The sequence below is a fragment of the Pogona vitticeps genome, chromosome 2 (assembly GCF_051106095.1).
Source record: "Pogona vitticeps strain Pit_001003342236 chromosome 2, PviZW2.1, whole genome shotgun sequence".
NCBI classification, from domain to species: domain Eukaryota; kingdom Metazoa; phylum Chordata; class Lepidosauria; order Squamata; family Agamidae; genus Pogona; species Pogona vitticeps.
In genome coordinates this window covers 136,167,248-136,185,626 of record NC_135784.1, presented here as the reverse complement: position 1 = coordinate 136,185,626, position 18,379 = coordinate 136,167,248, and the positions used below count along the sequence as shown (strand labels likewise).

Genomic DNA, 18,379 nt, shown 5'->3' with positions numbered 1-18,379 from the left:
GTTTTGAATTGCTTGATTTTAAATTGTTTTAATTATCTTATGTTTTAAAATTGTTTTATATAGCTCTGCAACTCACCCTGAGATCCTGTAATATAGGACAGGTTATAAATGTTTTCAGTAAAGATCATAGCTGCAAGCTTATGCACTTTCATTTTTTGGAGGCATAAATACTCTCTTTCTTTTGGAAGCATAGCACATGCTCCTCCTCCTTTCCCATGAGGGATTTACATCATGCTTCAGGGCAGAGTGGGTGGAAGGCTGTGTCACTTGCCCAAGGCGCTAAAATGGCTCGTTACAGCTCTGCCCAGGAATATCCCTAAATGACCAACTGAAGCAGGTGCAGATGATGGGGGAAGCACCTTGGCCAGTATGCCCACTTCTGCTCTGCTTTCTCCCCCACTTTTATGCCTTTGGAGACCCCTTCCTCCCTTCTATATTCTGTTGACCTCTGTTCCCCACCTTGAGCCTTGCTGATTTCAGATAATTCCTCATTCTTTGGCCACTCAGGGTAGACATCCCCAAGGCTTCTGTCTTCCACCTCCATAACTCATTCTGGGGAGACACTGTCTGTCTGGCCATCTTCCAAGGACAAGGTGGTCCTGGAGAGATCCCCTTGGGGTTGATTGTGTGGAAAGTCTGGGGGTTGGCCTGACGCTAGGACCCTCTGGCACCCTCATAAAATTCCATTCAGTAGACTTAAGAACTTTCATTGCATTGGACAGAATATAGGGTTGGATGTTTATTTTTGTAGTAATCAGTGTGGTGTAATAGATAGTGCAAGGGACTTTTTCTAGTAGGCATCCTTCAGTCTTAAGAGACTATGGTAACATGCTCTGAATAGAGACCTTGGAACAGCGTCTAGTGTGGTTGAGAAGGCCGATTCAAGAGTGACAATCCCTTCCATACTGATGAGAAATACAATCCGTCCCCTGTCCAGCTCCCTGATTTTGCTGGTTTCGGGACTGCCTCTTTGCCTCAGCCTGCTGGACAAGGGTCTCTTCAAATTGGGAGAGGCCACGCTGCACCACCTGCCTCCAGGCTGAACGCTCAGATGTCAAGGATTCCCATCTGTTGAGGTCCATTCTTAAGGCCTTCAGATCTCGCTCGCAGCTGTGGTCTCCCTCTGGGGCCATTTCCCTCCACTAATTCTCCATACAGATCTTTTGGAATCCAGCCATCAGCCATTTTCACAAAGCAAGGGACTAGGACTCTAGAAACCAGGGTTCAAATTCCCGCTTGGTAATGTAAACTGTCTGGGAGAGTGGAACCGGTAAAGCCACTCCTTAAATGTGTCACTTACCTTGAAAGCCCTATTAGGGTCACTATAAGTTGGTTCTGACTTGGTGGCATATAACTGTTCATTTTTATGTGTAAATTCAATTTGCTATCATCCATGTATTCCACACTGCTTGCCTTTCATGAATTCTGCTCAGTTGCCATTAACATAGAAAAGTATTGTGGTGCCTAAATGCAGATAACTCCCCACTTTGGGCCCAATCTTGCATTGGTTGTGAAATCAGCTGTACAACTGGTTGCAGAATGGAAAGCCAGTTAGAACATGGGAGCGTTCAGCCCTGCCCTCACCTGTCCGTCACAGCTGAGCAGTGTAAAAGGAGCCAATGAGTGAACGGAAGGTGGTGCTAAAGGGGGAGGGGCTGGGATATAAAGGGGGGGTATGGAGTATGTGAGGGGAAGTTCTGGAGATTGAGAGTTCTGTGAGTGATTAGATCGAGTGAGCCAGTGAGAGTAGGGTTCTGTGTATTAGTGAGTTCGGTGAGTGAGAGAGATTGATTAGCAACTTGTGATTTACCTATTACTTATTATTAATCAAATAAACAAGCTTGAGTTTCAAAGAAGCACATGTCTCTGTGAATAATTGGTATTGAAACAGCAATACCTGGTGGCAGCAACTTGAAAAGAAGAGTGAGCATCTCCTGGAGGCCTGAGATAATAGCGGCTCCAGCGTGCTCGCGACAATGGGAAGGTTCATTCAATGGTCCTTCTACTCCATGTTGATATAACAGGAGAAGAGCCCTGGTCGCCTAGGAGTTATCGTATTGTTCCTTATAGCCACTTGTGGTTATAAGCTGCACCTTATAAATATTTTTTAAAATATTTAAAATATCCCAATTGTAGGCTGCACCCCTAACTTAAAGACTTATATTGGGGGGAAAGTGTGGGCTATACTTGGGACAATGTATGCTGCAATAAAAACAATTCCAATTTTCCTCCCTTAAAGGATGTGCCTACAATACTCATGATTTTTAAAAGACCATACATGGGAGGGCATCTTGAGGACTAAAGTTATATCTACGGTACACAGTTGTTTATGTGTGACATACGGAAAGTGTGTGTCAAGACATCACACTGAAAATGATCAGAAAACCAAAAAGCAGACTCCAAACTAATTCTTGAATATTATATTATATTATTACCTCTCTGCATGCATTCCTCATTTTCCCGAAGTTATGCAAACTGGAGCCAACGCTGCAGTTAGTGTACAGCAAGTGAACAATAGTCCGTTTCTTACTTTGCGGAATTAAATTGATATCACTCTAAGCATCTACAGTTGCATCTTTCAATTAGGCAGCTACTACATTTTGCTTCAATTATAATGTTATTTTCCTGGGCTTCTCAGAAGTAATTTGGTACAAGGTTCCTAAGTCTTTCTACAGACAAGGAATTTTGACTGCTGCTTCTCTGACCATAGCAACTGCAAGCCAAGAGACTGTGTAGCTTCTGAAATGTTAGCTTTTAACAGAACAAGGAAAGACACAAAAGCCCTATAAAAAATCTAAATCTTTCATGCCACCTCTCCAAAGCTTGAAGGAGTCTTCTAGAAAGAATCATATGGTAACTAAAACCACAGTTTCAAAAAGGCACTGAAAAATTGTTACAGAAAGTTTAGCTCTCAAACGTAGATCGTAAGATGGCAGATACACCTTGTCGTTTTCATGCAACCATTTGCTGTTGTAAAAGTTAAAGCAAATGTACTTTTCTAAGACACTCTATTCGATTTAATGCAGGAGTGGCAAACATGCATCTGAAGTGTTACCTGGCTGTTTTTGTCTAGAGAGTCTCCATTGCCAAATTTGTCAAACTGTATGTTTCCACTGAAACAAGGCACATGTTCCTCACATACAGCAATACATGTGTGTGGTTTGGGGAAATCAGGAGTAAGATCTTCCCCGTTTCCTGCATATCCTTCTGGATTTTGTTCTATGTTGCAAAGGCCAACAATTTACAGTATTCTGGCCTTATACTTTACTGTTTCCATTTGATGATAATATAAATTAAAAAGGCAAGTGACAAAATCAAGCGGGCACAATACAGCCCTTTCTCCACACGAAGGAAATGTCTGTCTTCCCTGGAAGATTTAGGGGCATCATCCTGGCATTCTTCTAGAGCCAAATGTTTCTTGATTTGTTGCAATTCCGTGTTCAGATGTTTCAGAAATGCCAGGCTGTCTGAACACTCATTTTCCGACAAGGGAAGCTGAGCAGTTTGATTGTCCTCCTTGGCCATCCTAGTTCCTGTGTGGAAGAAAATGAGGAGATGTGAAAGTGTGAGAGGAAATCACAGAAGTAAACAATGTTTCAGGATGCAGAAGCGCAGATTAAACAACAGCTAACTGAATGATTTGGGTCTCAGCTCTGATCATTAGGTCAAACAAGAGTGTACCTTAGTACTTTTTGTAGAGTTCCTCCTTTAAGTGGTGAAAAATGTCATAGCATGTGATTTTCCCTCATCAATTCATCATGTATTTAGTGTGCTTTGTTTTGTGATTGAGCATTAGAAGGTAAACATGGGGGCTTAATTTGCAGGTCTGATTGCTGAGGCACCTATCTCTGAGGCGTTCCAGTTGTGGGAGGGAAATGGGTTAATCCAAAGAAAAATGCATCTCCCCCATGCCTGACCCGACGCTCTGATTCAGTTGCAGCTGTACCATACAAGGGCATCTGCAGAAATAATCCAGGGAGGGAGGCAGAGTTTATTAATTATACCTATGGATTGTTGACCAGACTGTATATTTCAAAGCTGTGTGAATTTAAAGAAGTACAATGTTCAGGATTGGGGGGAGGGGACGAGCCCCCTGGAGCACTCACAGTGCCGCATGCAGACATTTACACTACAATACGGAGGAGTGGATCACATTTTCACTTGGAAGCAGCATGGCTCTACCTTGACTAATACCCAATGTCAATTATTTAATTCCAGTCAGGAGGTCCATACATTTGTAAAACAGCTTACAAATTTTATGTTCTCCTCTCAGAAATCAAAATCTTGGTGAAGAATTCCACAATCCTTGATAGACAGGGGGAGTTAAGAAGAATCTGAAAATATTTGTGTATATAGGAGGGGGTTGAATTTTGCTGATGTAAAGAAACTCCAAATGCAGTATTTGTTCATTCCCACTATCTGAACAAAATCATATATATTTGATTTACTTCCACGATCTATATTGCATTATCAGTCAGAAATGACACACTTGAGACTCAAAAGAAACAAGCTTATCTGGAAAACGTTGTGAGACAAAAATTAACCCCCCCCCAAACATTACTGTTTTTTTCCCCCTCAGAACAAATATGAATTCTCCCAACTGATACAAATAATGCAGGCAGTGCTAGTGCAAAATGGAATATTAGCTTACCTCCATGAAAGTCTGTTCTGGTCTGTGGAGAAGGAGCCATTCAAGAATGGGTTAATAATCCCTTCCTCGCCATAGCCCAGGCGAAGAGTGGACTTGAAAAGGTTTAACAGACATGCTGCCCTAGCTTCTCCCAACTTACCTTCATCAGCCTAACCAGACAAAGGAGGAGCTTGATAGGAATGCCAAGGTAGTAAAAGGGGATGCTAGTGGATTAAGGCATGGATGATGTCAACCTCCAGTTGGGTGGATCCGGATGGCTCCTCTGCGGACTAGAATAGACCTTCACAGAAGTAAGCCAACGTCCCATTCTCAGTCTATGGGAAGGAGCCATCCAGAAAGGGGACCTACCCAAGCAAGCCCTAGGTCTCAGGGAGGGAGGTGGCTGACACTTCAATCAGAAACTACCTGTTGAACTGATGAAGCATATTTGTCAGTCTTGTAGCATTTTATGAATGTAGAAGGATGAACCTATGTGCTCTTCAAATCTCTTCCAGGACCTACACTCACCGAGGTGGCCGAGGGCGAACCTAACCACGCACAAAATACTTCAAAAGGCAATACTGCAGGGACAGTGTGGTGATCCAGAGAGCAAGGAACCTGTTGCTTATGCCCAGCAGAGTTTGGGTAAAAAGCCACAGGAATGTGCTTTATGGATAAGGATTTTTGAAGGGACTTCAAAAAGATTTAACCATTAAGGCACATCTTTTTGAAATCTTTTTTAATGGCAGATTTAACCATTAAGGCAAAAGAAAGAAAGAAAAAGCGAGAAAGGCTCAAAGCAATATAGGGGCAAAATATGGGAGGAGCGAAGACACACACCATTTTAAAGAGAAAACAAGAAATGGGAAAGAAAGGAATGTTATAAAAGGCCAGAAAGAAGAAGTGAGATATCAAAGAGCAGAAAGAGGAGAGTGCAAGAAGCCAGGCCTGTTCTGGGCAAAGGCAGGAGGAGGAAACTGAGAGGAGGTTCTGGAGCAAGACTGTTAAGCCGTTTCAAAGCCATTCCTCCTGCCTGGACTGGATGGAGGAATGGATTAATCCATTCCTGGATGGCTCCTTCCCACAGACCAAGAATCATAGTGTTTCAGTGTCTCGCCTGTTATCTTTTCTCTCTCTCTCTCTTCCCCCAGCAGTGATGTGTTATATTTGTATGTGGACTAGTGAAATGCTTCCCCCTCATTCTTAATAATAATTTCATACTGTACTAGTTTCATTCTTGCCTTTTTGGCCCTCTGGTATTGCTTATCTCCTTGTCCTTTTCAAGTGGTGTCTGCTTCTTGGCTACTAGCACTTTGTTTTTGTTTTTTTCTTGTTCACTCATGACCTTGGTCTCCCTAATCAGATCCTCTTCCATGGGAGATAGGCTTTAATGGCTGCTTTATTCATTAGCAAGAGGAATGGCTCATTTGCTGTTTGTTTAATATCATAATATGGAATATCAATTGTTCCGAATGAAACACACCAGTCCCCAGGAACTAAATCTGAAATTCGTCTGGCGCCGACATTGATGACATTTCGGCGCCAGGTCAAAACCTTCCTGTTCCAGAAGGCTTTTAATTGAAATAACATAAACTATGGGTCCTGATGGCAATTTTAATTGTATTTTAATCATTTTATCTTTTATTGTATTTTAATTGAATTTTAATTGTTGTTAGCCGCCCAGAGACCTTTGGGTAGAGTGGGCGGCATATAAGTTAAATAAATAAATAAAATAAATCAGGTTCATTAAGTAGCCAGCTCAGGAATATAATGGTGGTAAATGAATAGGAACCAACTCATCAAAGAAGCAATTTTTGAGAAACAGAAGTGATTTCAGAAGAGAGAGAGAGAAAAAAACACAGTAATTAAAGAGCTAAAAACAATAAGAAACAAGACATTTGCTGAATGGGGCTGACCTATGAATTAGCCTGTCAGAATAGGCTCTGTATGACTGCAATAAGGAATACAGTACAAGACTGGATTATGTATTATGTAGAATTTCCATTTAACTCCACTTCTACCTGCCTGTAGCACAGCAGTATCTCAATAGCACCAAAAGGCTGGAGTGTAGAAGCAACCTAAGAAGTCCTGAAGGTTGTTCAGTAGTTTAGTTCTGTATCTGTAGATCCACCTATATGTTCTTAACCTTTTTATTGGCAAAGGCCTGTGACGTTCTGATGCCTCAGGTAATTTCATGTTACAGAGCAACCAACTCAGGGCTATTCTAGCTGCTTGCATAGGAGGAATGCTGGGGCCAAATTGTAGCTCTCCAATGAGTGTGCCTGCCTCTATGATATTGTTTTCAAATGCCTCCTTGCTGAAATTTTTCTTGAATATAGTTTTTTAAAAAATCCTTTGTGTACCACTGAACAAAACATGCACTTGTGTGAAGAGGTTTCTTTAATTAAACAGTGTATTCCTGAAGGGTATCCTCATGGCTGGGATCCAATGGTTGTGGTACAACCACCATTGAATGACAGTGTTTGCCACCCACCCACCCCCTTTCCCTGTGTACATCATTCTCCTTGGCTTCTCATGCTTACCAAAACATGTCATGGGATCCTCGGACTTCTCCTCCTCTGTTCTCAGGAATCTATTCAGGAATTTCTTTCCTTTGAAGTACTGAAACTTTGGTTTCCTCTCCCTGAGGTACAGTATGAAGGCGTTCTCCAAGATGCCAAGCACCATAAACATGAACATGCCGGTGAAAAATTTTGCTACATCAAAGAAGAAAGAGTTTTGGTGGAAGATGGGCCCTCCAAGGCTTTTATTTAAGACATGACTCACCTACTGTGCACTTCACATATCATGAAGAATAGTGGGGAAGACTATTTGGGGCCAGACAATAGAAGAGAGGAGGACCCTTAGTTTCCCTTCAGTGTACCTGGAAGCAGCACATTAGGGCACAGGTCTGGCAACATGTAACTGCTGCGTCTGGCTTATGGCAGTTGCCACTTGGGGCCCCACCTCACTCTGCCCAGTGGTAGAGCCCATCCTGTCTGGGCCACAGAAGTAGTGCAAAAACTGATGGATTGGCACTCCTACATGAGTAGATTCCTGGCCTGCAAGCAGATGCGAATGCAGTAAAAATTACGATTGGGGTTCCGTGTGTTTCAGATCACTTTTTAAAAAAAGTAGAAGTTACTCAGAATGAATACGTACTAGAGGACATGTGAATAACAGTTTCTAGATGGAACGGTGAAAGCGATGAAGGTTCTGTGTGAACCACATCAGCTTTGTGAGCACCAAGCCATTGATGCAACCTCAGTGGCCAAGTGGCAGTTGCCTGAAGACAGCCTTGGATTAACTGTTGGCCAAAATAACTACATGCTTAGGATATCAACAAGGGAAGAGGGCACAATAGAGCTTTTTTTCAGTACTGTACTAGATTTACCATGTATCATGATACAACTGGTGCCTCCTCCTTAAGAAAGCACGCACATACATACATACATACATACATACATACATACATACATACATACATACATACATACATACATACATACATACATACATACATACATACATACATACATACATACATACATAGCCCTCGGTTCTCTCCTTCCCTCCTTCAAGAAAATCTCCTTTCTACCTAAAGCAATTCAGTATGTACCAGTAAAACTAAAAAGTATAAAGACTTGCTAAGCGAGAAAACTCTTTACTCTGATCTGTATGAAATAAAAGCAATCCACACATCAATAGTTATTAAAGGGATATATCACAATTAATGACTAAGCAAAATTGCCTTGATGTTGTATGTTGTATTGGAAGCCGCCTAGAGTGGTTGCAAGACCGGATGGGTGGGATACAAATAAAATAGATAAATAAATAAAATAAATTAATGGAACACGCCTCACACACTGACTGAAAAAAAGATTTGATCATCACCAGTTTCCCCTCATGCATCACTAGATTAGACTACATCTCACACTGTTCTGGAGATGAGGTTTCCCCACCCCTCAAAAAAACATTTTGGGGGACATAAGGATGCGTAGTTGGCAGGAGGCACTGGAAAATATCTGGTGCTAGGCCTTGTGGAAGTAGTAGTGCTTTCCACATGTGTAACTGTTCCAACCTTGTACCCCAGACACTAGTGGAGTACAACTCCCCGAAGCATTGACTACGCTATACTTGCTAGGGCGTCTGGGAATTGTAGTCCAAGGAACTTCAGCACTGCTACAAACACAACAAATTGCAATCTAATTTGTACAGCAGTCTCTCTTTTTTGTGTGGGGGAGCAAATACAGATTCTAACTTCTGTGGGTGGGTGGGTGGGGGTCTCAATTCTTTTTACTATCCATTCTAGCAATGCAGACTTAAGTCTCCTATACATTAATTTGTTCCAGCGAAATCGCTGTAGAGCAAAAACGTCATAAAGCAAAAAAAAAAAAAAAAAAAAAAAAAAAAACACACATTGAAATGCATTAAAACCTGGTTAATGCATTCCAATGGGCTAAAAACTCACTGTCCAGTGAAGATCCTCCATACGGTGGCCATTTTCGGTGCCTATATAGTGAGGAATCCATCCCTAAGCACACCAGGGAGCCATTTTGAGCACCCGGTGGCCATTTTGAAAACCCAACGATCAGCTATTTTGATCGTCGTAATGCGAAGAATCAGTTCCCGAAGCAAGGAACCGATCTTCGCAAAGCGAAAAAAACCCATTTAAAATTATCATTTTGCGATCGCAAAAACATCGTTGTGAAGCGGATTTGTCGTAATGCAGGGTAATAATGAAGCAGGGCACGACTGTAGCAGCTAATGGAATTTGCTATGCTTAAGCATAGGGCTTGCCCACAACATTTTTCTTCCTGAGGTAGAGTAGCAAATGGCATTCCCTTCCTCATACAAATGTACATAATACCCAAAGCCAATACCCAAGCACACAAGGCAGACAATCTTTCAGGTATCTTTCCCTATTTCCAGCAGTGAAACAACGATAATAACCTATTAAACATTAACAATTTGCTGCTGTTCCATGACAGTCAAATTTGTTGCATGAGGGACCTGTGTCACTCTGCCTAGCAGAATTATTTACAATACTATTTGTGTGTAATGTCTATCACATTTTAGATATCTCTGTAAATAATAGATCATGATGATTCACAGAGCATGTCCTCAGTAAAATAAAATGGGGGGGGAAGGGTGCTAACCATAAATCTGCTCACTGAAACCTAGTGTGAATTTGTTTTGTGAAATCAAGCCAAAAAGATTTGAAAGCTTTCTACTGGACATGTTCCTATTTCAGGTGACTACCAAGAGTCCTTGGTCAAGAGGGCCCCTCTGGAACTTTTTGAACTTCTGCTCACTGCTAAGTAATCCCCTCAGTAAAAGCACTTACCTATGACTGGTGGGTTATTTGATGTTGTTGGCAACTTGTCATTAAGAATCATAGACAAAAATGAGACTTCCAGGATCAGAGTCACCTTGAAGACAATCTTTTCTTCAGGAGAGGCAGGTGCATAAGAAATAGCCATGTCCAACAAGAAAAGAGAAAAGGTTGGCAAGATCAGAGCTAACACATGTAAAATGGATCGCCTTGTCATAGTAACCTGGTGGGGGGGAGGGGAGAGAGAGAGATCATAACAAAGTTTACAACAAAGAACAACATTGTTTTATGACAATAATAAAAATAAATAGCATAAATTTCTCCATAGGAAAAGTAAAGGTAAAGGTTCCCCTTGACAATTTTGGTCCAGTCGTGTTCAACTCTAGGGGGTGGTGCTCATCCCCGTTTCCAAGCCATAGAGCCAGCGTTTTGTCCAAAGACAATCTTCCGTGATCACATGGCCAGTGCGACTTAGACACGGAATGCTGTTACCTTCCCACCGAGGTGGTCCCTATTTATCTACTTGCATTTGCATGCTTTCGAACTGCTAGGTTGGCAGGAGCTGGGACAAGCAATGGGAGCTCTCTCCATCGCGTGGATTCAATCTTACGACTGCTTGGTCTTCTGACCCTGCAGCACAGGCTTCTGCAGTTTAGCCCGCAGCGCCACCACATCCTTCAAATTCCTCCATAGTTATTACTAATTCTTAGCAACTGAAGGATGGATGAGATTATGATCTCTGCTTTTTCGAAAGAATATAATATTCTCAGCGCAATGACTCATGTTCTGGAAAACTGGGAAGTGGATCCAAACAGCCCTGGAATAGGTCTCCGGTGTGGTGCTAATTCTCTGCCAGAGTGGATTTGTGATTGAAAGGAGAGTCAGTTAATTTGCCTTTACCAGTTTGGCTGACAATAATTCAGCAAGCAGAACCTTCCTTACTCCTACATCTTAAATATATGCCTTTTCAAGACTGTTATGATAATACAGTTATACAGAATCATATATCGAATTGAATTCGAAGGGGCCTATAAGGCCATCATGTCCAACCCCCTGCTCAATGCAGGAATCCAAATCAAAGCAGATCTGGCAGATGGTTGTCCCAATTTTCTCTTGAATGCCTCCAACATAGGAGCACTCACCACCTTGTGAGGTAATTGGTTCCATTGTTGTACTGCTCTAACAAGACATTTTTCCTAATATTCAGCCTAGATCTTGTTTCTTGCAGCTTGAGCCCATTTTTGCATGCCCTGCACTCACGGATGATCAAGAATAGGTCCTGCACTCCTCTTTATGACTACCTTTCAAGTATTTGAAAAGTGCCATCATATCTCCCCTCAGTCTTCTTTTCTCAAGGTTAACCAGCTGTGTTAGAAAACAAAACAAAACTTGGTTCCAACAGGGGGAAGGATATTTTCAGAGTATGGGCAGTTGAGCTGGCCTTAAATATTTTGCTTCCTAAGTCAAATGGATATGTATGTGCGTGTGCGTGTCTTATCTGTTTTCTGATAATTGTTTTTCTTCCATTCTACCCACAAAAGCCAGCAAGATTGGCAGATGAGTCTCCCTTCAGCCTTCATAATGAGACGCCCTCCCCGATACAACTAAAGGCAATGGCCTAACTGAGATCGGGAGCCTACAAAAGGCATCATGGATCTCTCTCCTAAAATACATTCCTGCCACTGAAAGGCAAGCCGGGCAAAACTGAAAGGCTTTACTCTGTATCTTTTACTTGAAGGAAAACACTAACCATGTTTAGGATTATATCTTGGTACAATGGTTAGAATAAAGCTACTAACAGCTGCAGAACTTTAAATGTTCTTTTTGGGAGCCAAGCACCCCACCCATTACCATGGACAGTGTCTCTTACTCCTGTAAGACCGCAGTTTCACCCTCAGACTTATTTAGTGTTTGCATTGCTACTGTCTGAATGGCTGTTTAGCATAAAGAGCAAAGCAGTTTTAAAATAAGCAACACCACCCTACTCCTTTTAGTTCACTTCTCCTTAGATTAACACCCTTAATGCAGCATCTCTTTAAAAATGTCCCTTTATGAAGGCAGACAGCCAATAAGCATTAATCCTCACAAACTTGGTACAGAGGAATATATATATATATTTCCTTCTTATTCTCATATTTCCCACCTGAGAAATGCATTAGGAACTGTATACCTCATAAGTAACTACGCTGGAGCTGAACGTATCATAGTGTACCGTGTCCTCTATGATCCTCAGGTTCTCAAATTTCCATTCTCCATTAGTTAAATAATTTTTGTGACTATCTTGGTTTGCCATCTTGGATGTTTTAACGCTCTTCATTAATATATCTTCATCTAGAGTCAGTGAAAGGAAAATGAGACAGATAGTTACCTCTTTAGAACAGTTCAGAAAAATCTCAGTCACACTGTGCTTCCAGAGACAGCACCCATCAATCACAGTTCAAAGGCATTCTATAGCTTTGCTGTATGTTTTCTTTGGGAGGTATAATCTAGCAAAAAAAAAAAAAAGGAAGACACAACGGGAAAACATGGAGTGGCCAACAACTGAAGATGCTATTGCCTGGACTTCCCATAAAGTTCCATGAGGTTGCACATTAAAGCTTGCATCTGGAAGCATCCACAGTCACAAGCATACACCGAAAAACCAAGGAATACACACTGCTCTGCTGTCTTAGGATGTTTGCCTTCCTGCTTATACCTTCCTTGGGTTTGAGCAGTTTCTGCATGAAATCACCATGTATTTGTGTTTTATTCAAAATGTATTGAAATTTGTATCAAAGCAATGGCCAGCACAGGTAACAAATCTCCTATGGAAGCAACACTGAATTAATTCAGAATGAAACTAAGGGAACCCTGGTCAGAGGCAGAGCAAATGTGCTAGAAATAAGGGCCATGTGGAAAATGAAGAAAGGGGTGCAGGACAGAACTTAGATGATGATAAATCCCAGAATTCCAGTTGGGGCATTGTGGGAGTTACAGTCCAAATATGCAACTTGTGCAAGCTGTTTTGTGGCGAATGAACAAAAGAGGGAAATACAGATGACTAGGAAAGACATATCTTAGGTGTATTGTGGGAACATACATGGAAAAGGGATGAAAGGTAGGGTTTTGGAGATGCATGTGAATGAGTATGTGGAGTACAGATTGGGGTGGTAGATTCAAACAAGCAGGCATGATGAAAGAAAGCTAAAGACTCCAAGAGCTCACTAAAGCACAGATGTGGTCACTAGGGTTACCTGAATATGCTGAAGACATTATTGTTAAATTGCATTTTTGTTCGTCAAAAGGAAATGCATGGACATCCAGGTTGCAGGATGAGGTGAGTCGATGTGCTTGAAATGCAATGATGGAACCATTGGATGATATGTTGACAAAAGGGCTGGCTGTGAACTTGTCTTCATCTGCCCTAAAGACATAGGACTGTAATTAGGAAAGATTTATATTTTGGACATATTGTCTGAAATCCAGGAGCAAGTCACAACTGGAGTAGACCCATTGAATCAATGGAATTTACATAGATGTTGATTCACCTAATCCCCACTGATTTCAGCCATTAAGACAGTGAGTGAGATGTGGTTTCGAGGTGGAGAATCTCTTCAGTGCAACAACCAGTGAAGGGGAGGGGGGATCTGTGTAGAGACTGGCTTCAAGAATCCCCACTTGGTAATACCTTAGTTTATTTACTCACATACGCATGTTTCAGATAACCTGCAGTGAGATTTTTACTGTGGGTTATCTGAAAACAGATGTGAAACTGCCTGCTTCACACATCCTGCTTAATGTGAATCCTCGCACGAAAGCAAGATGTGGAACAGTCCTCAGCCCCCAGGCTGGCCAGTACTGTACTCGGAGTCTTCCCATTGCTAATGACAGCGGTTAGGGCAACCTCACCCACTTGCCATGTAGGGAAGAAGGAGCCCACAGGAACAATCCCCATTCCCACAAAAAATGACATCATCAGTCAGCCAGTGCTGAGGTGGGAAACCTCCCCAGCGCTGGCCAGACAGCAATGCTGTTCTTGCCTGAGGGGCAACTCCAGTTTGCTGCATGTTGAACCCCAACCACAGCACTGTCAGTACAGTAGTTGGGCCAGCTGGGATAGAAGCCCTGGTATGTGGTGAAAGTTTGCTGTGAAGTGTAGTTCCTGGAAATGTCATGGAAGCCATTCAGGTTGAAGAGAGATAGAGGTACAGCTTAGACACTCTAGCCTTCAGTGAAAGTCCACATCTTCCCACATCAGATCTCAAGAGAGAGGAAGCCCCCAATCCCAAAATGTCCCCAGTCTATAAGATCTTATCAAGGTCCCAGCAATTCCACCTTTATTTGTGCTGGTAAACCTTTCTCTATCCTCACAACATCCTCAATACCTGGTCATGGGAATAGTGACTTCGACTCAGTATATAAGGCTCCAGCCAGCAGGCTAAGCACCAATTTTAACCAGTCTCCCAAAGGCAGTTTGGGAACATATTCAAAATTACTGGCATGCGGGGGGGGGGGGGGGAATGTGTAGCCTGTGTAATTAAATTGTAAACTGCCCAGAGAGTGCTTTAAATGCTATAGGATGGTATATAAGCAGCAAACTTTGCTTCGAAATGTAATAAAAGCAGCCTTACCGTTCATCTATGTAGATATCAGGGACCCAAAAAAGGTTCATAGGAAGGGAAACACTGGAAATATTACAGAAATCTAAAGGATTCCAAGAGATAAATTCATTTGTCCACATCTAGTAAAGAGGAAAAGTAGTGGGGAGGGAAATAATAATTATTATTATTTTGGCTTGAATTCCTCCTGCAGTTGTTGATCTTTTTACCATGCACAAGAGAGAAGAAAGAATACTTTACCACATATAGCCAGAAATAGAATGTAACCACCTGCAATTTTTCCTCCTGTAAAAAAAGGAAAAGAAAAATATGAGTATAAACCTTCCCTTATGTTTTAGAGAAGTAAGATGGGGCCAGATGCAATGGTAGCTTTCCCCAGCAGAACAGCAAAATGCCACAAAACTAGAGCTGTGAAGAGCTGGGAAACCATCCAAAGTTATCTTTTGGGGCAGCATGATGGACTGTGGATGGTGGGGAGAGGAAGAAAGTTTCAAAAGTTCGTATTTGAGGAACATGGAATTTAGCTCTGAAACAGCCCCATGCTCCACACAGTCCTATTCAAAGTGATATCCATTTTCTGCAGTGGAAATTACTTTCAAGTTATTGTGTATAGGGCCAGAGTGAAAGAGGCACATATGTGGTGCTATGCTGAGGAGGGGCAGGCAGGGTGAATGAGCTTCTATGAAAACCTCTCCCTCTTTCCCCCACCCCCATGCAACTTCAGGGGTGGAACTGCAGTTCTTTCCCCAAGTATTTGTACAAGAATTGTCACTGGACAATTCTTTCTTACCACTGAAAGGATGGACACCAAAGTGAAGTCTAGACCAACATCTAAGGCACCTTCCCAGTTCCTCTTGGGGATGGTGTACAGGAAGAGCTCTCGATTGGAGGAGATGTTCAGGTGTGCAGCCACATCATGGTACTTACAAATCTGTTTAGGAGTGATTTCTGATAGAGACAATTAAAAGATAACTGCGTTGGTATTGCAAGATTCAGTGCAACAGAGTCATGCAACACATTGTTCTCCTTTTCCTGCTCTTTGTTGTCCAGAACCCCTTTGATAGCCAATGGGTGGGTCAGCTTTTATGAAAGCCAATGTCTCTCCCTTATTCCAACATTAACTCATACATGTGCATGTTCTGTGCTAGAACAGTCAGCAGGTGAGGCCCCAGAGTGCATAAAAAGGGAGGTAATCACCTTACCTGGAATCCAGCAAAGGAGAAGAGTGATCACAATGGCCCTCCTCATTGTTCTTCTCTGTCTGAGACTTACAGAGCACTTAGAGAAGAACAGCAAAGTTACCAGGCTACTAGATGTATTGAGATGAGAAAAACATCTTCACCTCCCATGGCAGCTCTCTTAGTTGTGGGTGTGGGATAACGCATTGCGTGTCTACAATTATGAAGTACCTTTTGAAGCATTTTTTCCAACTTTATTAGCTTTGTAGCAGCTTCCCTCTATTTCTATTGGTTAGCCCAAGGAGCAGATCACTAAAATATTCATTTTCTCTTCCTCTTAATTTTGTAGCTGTTGGAAAAGCAATTTCACATTAGTTTCCATTACTTCCTTTCATTGTGGGCTGAATGCTCCCCAGACAATCATTAGTAGTCCATTTCAGACTTGATCTGAAAATGTTGTTAAACTGATATTGTTGTTAGATGATGGCATTATCTTCCTTTTAGACTTTTTGAAAATGTAATGTGTCCTGGATTTCACCAGTGTTGGGGGGGTCCCACTCTAACCACTGAGCCATACTACCCTGTTGTTCCTGGAATGGGTGAGGCTAGGAGAGTTAAATGTGGTGATGGCATGAAAATCTACCTGACCTGGCAACTTCCCGACATTCTAGTGTGACCCAACTAAGCAGTGTTTCCAAGGAATTGCAAAAAAATCCACAAGGTTAAACATATTGACTCTCATGCCAAGACTGCAAAGTACATCTGCCACCACATGCACATACATACAGGCTCCCAGTAGATGGTCAAGGTAAGGACTGGTTTTAAATGCTACAAACCCCCTTTAGCCAAAAATGCAAACAATGGAATGCAGAATTTTTAAATATCTTATTAAAGATAATGGACTTAATTTTTTCCCTTAATTTGTTACATTTATATGTTGTTTTTTATTTGTTTTACATGTTTGGAAGCCGCCTAGAGTGGTCGCAAGACCAGATAGGTGGGGTATAAATAAAATAAAAATAAATAAAAAGGAAAAATATTCAAAAGATTTCAAAAAAACATTTTAAGGCATCAAAAGTATTTTGGAGAAAAAATTAATAAGAAGCTAAGAGAGGAGCAAACACACAAGAAAGTAAAAAAGCTAAGAAAACTACCCAGTGATTACACACTTACGTAGCAGCATAGTCTCAGAACATGCAAGAGTGCATCACAGAATGACAAGACAGCAATTGAGCATAGTATCTCCTAAGAGATAACTAAACCAACTAAAATAACATTTAAACACAATTTTATATACTGTTCACCACCTTCTAGATCTTTTGAGATGGTCCACCCATCAGACTTCCAAATTCCTTGAATGTTCACAAAGACAAGAGCAGTTTTTGCCCCTCCTCTTCCTTCACCCTAGCTGAAGTCATTTCCCAATTAACAAAGTAACAGGGAACAACTTTACCCCTCCCTTAAATATTTGCTCAAGAAATACATCACAGGTGGTGCTTCCATTCCTTTGTAGCAAAAGCCTTTCTCTCAACAAGTCATTCCCAGGCATTGAGAAAAGCCTGAACTTTTCAGAAAGGTGCCCCAATCCATGTTCCCCCACTGTAATAAGGACCCCCATGAGGCAAAATGCCAAAACTCACAGGAAAGCAGTCAGCATCTCTTTCTAAAATAGCCACCTGCAAATTGCCTCTTTTTGAGGAATCTTCAGATTCAGAGCAAGTCACTGATGGGCTTTCAGGACAGCTGTGCCGGACCCCAAATTGTGGTGGCAGCATAAGTGGTCTCCACAGCAACCCACCTCACCAAGCCTCACTCTGAGGAAGGCCTCAGTGCAAGGATGGAGAAGCACCAGGGAGGGTGCTAGATTCTCCCATCCTAAACCCTCTGTGGGCCCAGTAGTGTCATGCAATATGCCACCCCAACATCACTGGTTTCCAGGCCAAAGGACTGGATGGTTCTTTTCTACCTGATGTGTTGAGACTGAGAGTCCTCTGTCACTCTTCCTGCTGACTCTCGAGCCTTGTGTTCTTGCCACAGTTTCTGTTACCTCTCCCCAGAGGTTTGAAAAGTCACTTTTTTGGACGACAGTTCCAAATCCTTGTTGGAGGATTCTGCGTCTTGTAATACAAAAGCACAATCTTTCCAACCCCAGCCTTTACCATGGGGAGCTATTTCACAGTCCACATAGGCACCATACGTAGGCTGTAATGTCAGTTTGATCAACACTGCCACATTCTGGCGCCATTCAATCATTTTAACCTAACAAGTATTCCATTATCAACTAGATCATATGAAGCAACCTGCTTCATATGGTATCTTCCAAGAACATTTGTAGCTGATCCACCACAACACTATCAGTTCTCCCAAGAATGGTATATCAGCGTCAGTAATTATTTACATCATCAGCTGCTAAAGTGGATTTTTTGAGAATGGACTAAATTATTATTTATTTCATGCAAGAAAGCTTAAATCCCTCATGCAGTAATTCATTTATTACCTGAGTGACCCATTCCACTGTTTCGCCCTAACTGACTTCAGGAGTCAAGAGGGACATGGAAAGCATGTGGATCTGCACTGTGTAAGTGTAAGTGCTCTGCCCACATCATCAGATCATCTTTTGACTTTAAAGAAAGGACTG

At 41.9% G+C, this 18,379-nt stretch overlaps 1 protein-coding gene across 1 annotated transcript; it reads right to left on the bottom strand.

Moving 5' to 3' along the window:
* Positions 1-2,408: 2,408 nt before the first annotated feature.
* Positions 2,409-15,473, bottom strand: LOC110085817 (5-hydroxytryptamine receptor 3A). Its single transcript, XM_072990572.2, has 8 exons — positions 15,354-15,473; positions 14,804-14,848; positions 14,576-14,685; positions 13,199-13,368; positions 12,136-12,296; positions 9,978-10,188; positions 7,174-7,347; positions 2,409-3,533 (listed from the first exon to the last, which is right to left on the bottom strand). The coding sequence occupies exons 3-8, from the start codon at positions 14,683-14,685 to the stop codon at positions 3,265-3,267; spliced, it is 1,095 nt and encodes a 364-aa protein (XP_072846673.2). The 5' UTR covers positions 14,804-14,848; positions 15,354-15,473; the 3' UTR covers positions 2,409-3,264.
* Between the last annotated feature and the right edge of the window lie 2,906 nt (positions 15,474-18,379).

What these genes read in the sequence shown, in the direction of transcription:
- LOC110085817 (XM_072990572.2), bottom strand. Translation starts at nt 14,685, where the DNA reads ATGTGGACAAATGAATTTATCTCTTGGAATCCTTTAGATTTCTGTAAT. An exon ending in GATATCTACATAGATGAACG is followed by an intron (nt 13,369 to 14,575) that starts GTAAGGCTGCTT and finishes CTATGTCTTTAG; the next exon opens with GGCAGATGAAGACAAGTTCA. An exon ending in CCAGCGTAGTTACTTATGAG is followed by an intron (nt 10,189 to 12,135) that starts GTATACAGTTCC and finishes CCCCCCCACCAG; the next exon opens with GTTACTATGACAAGGCGATC.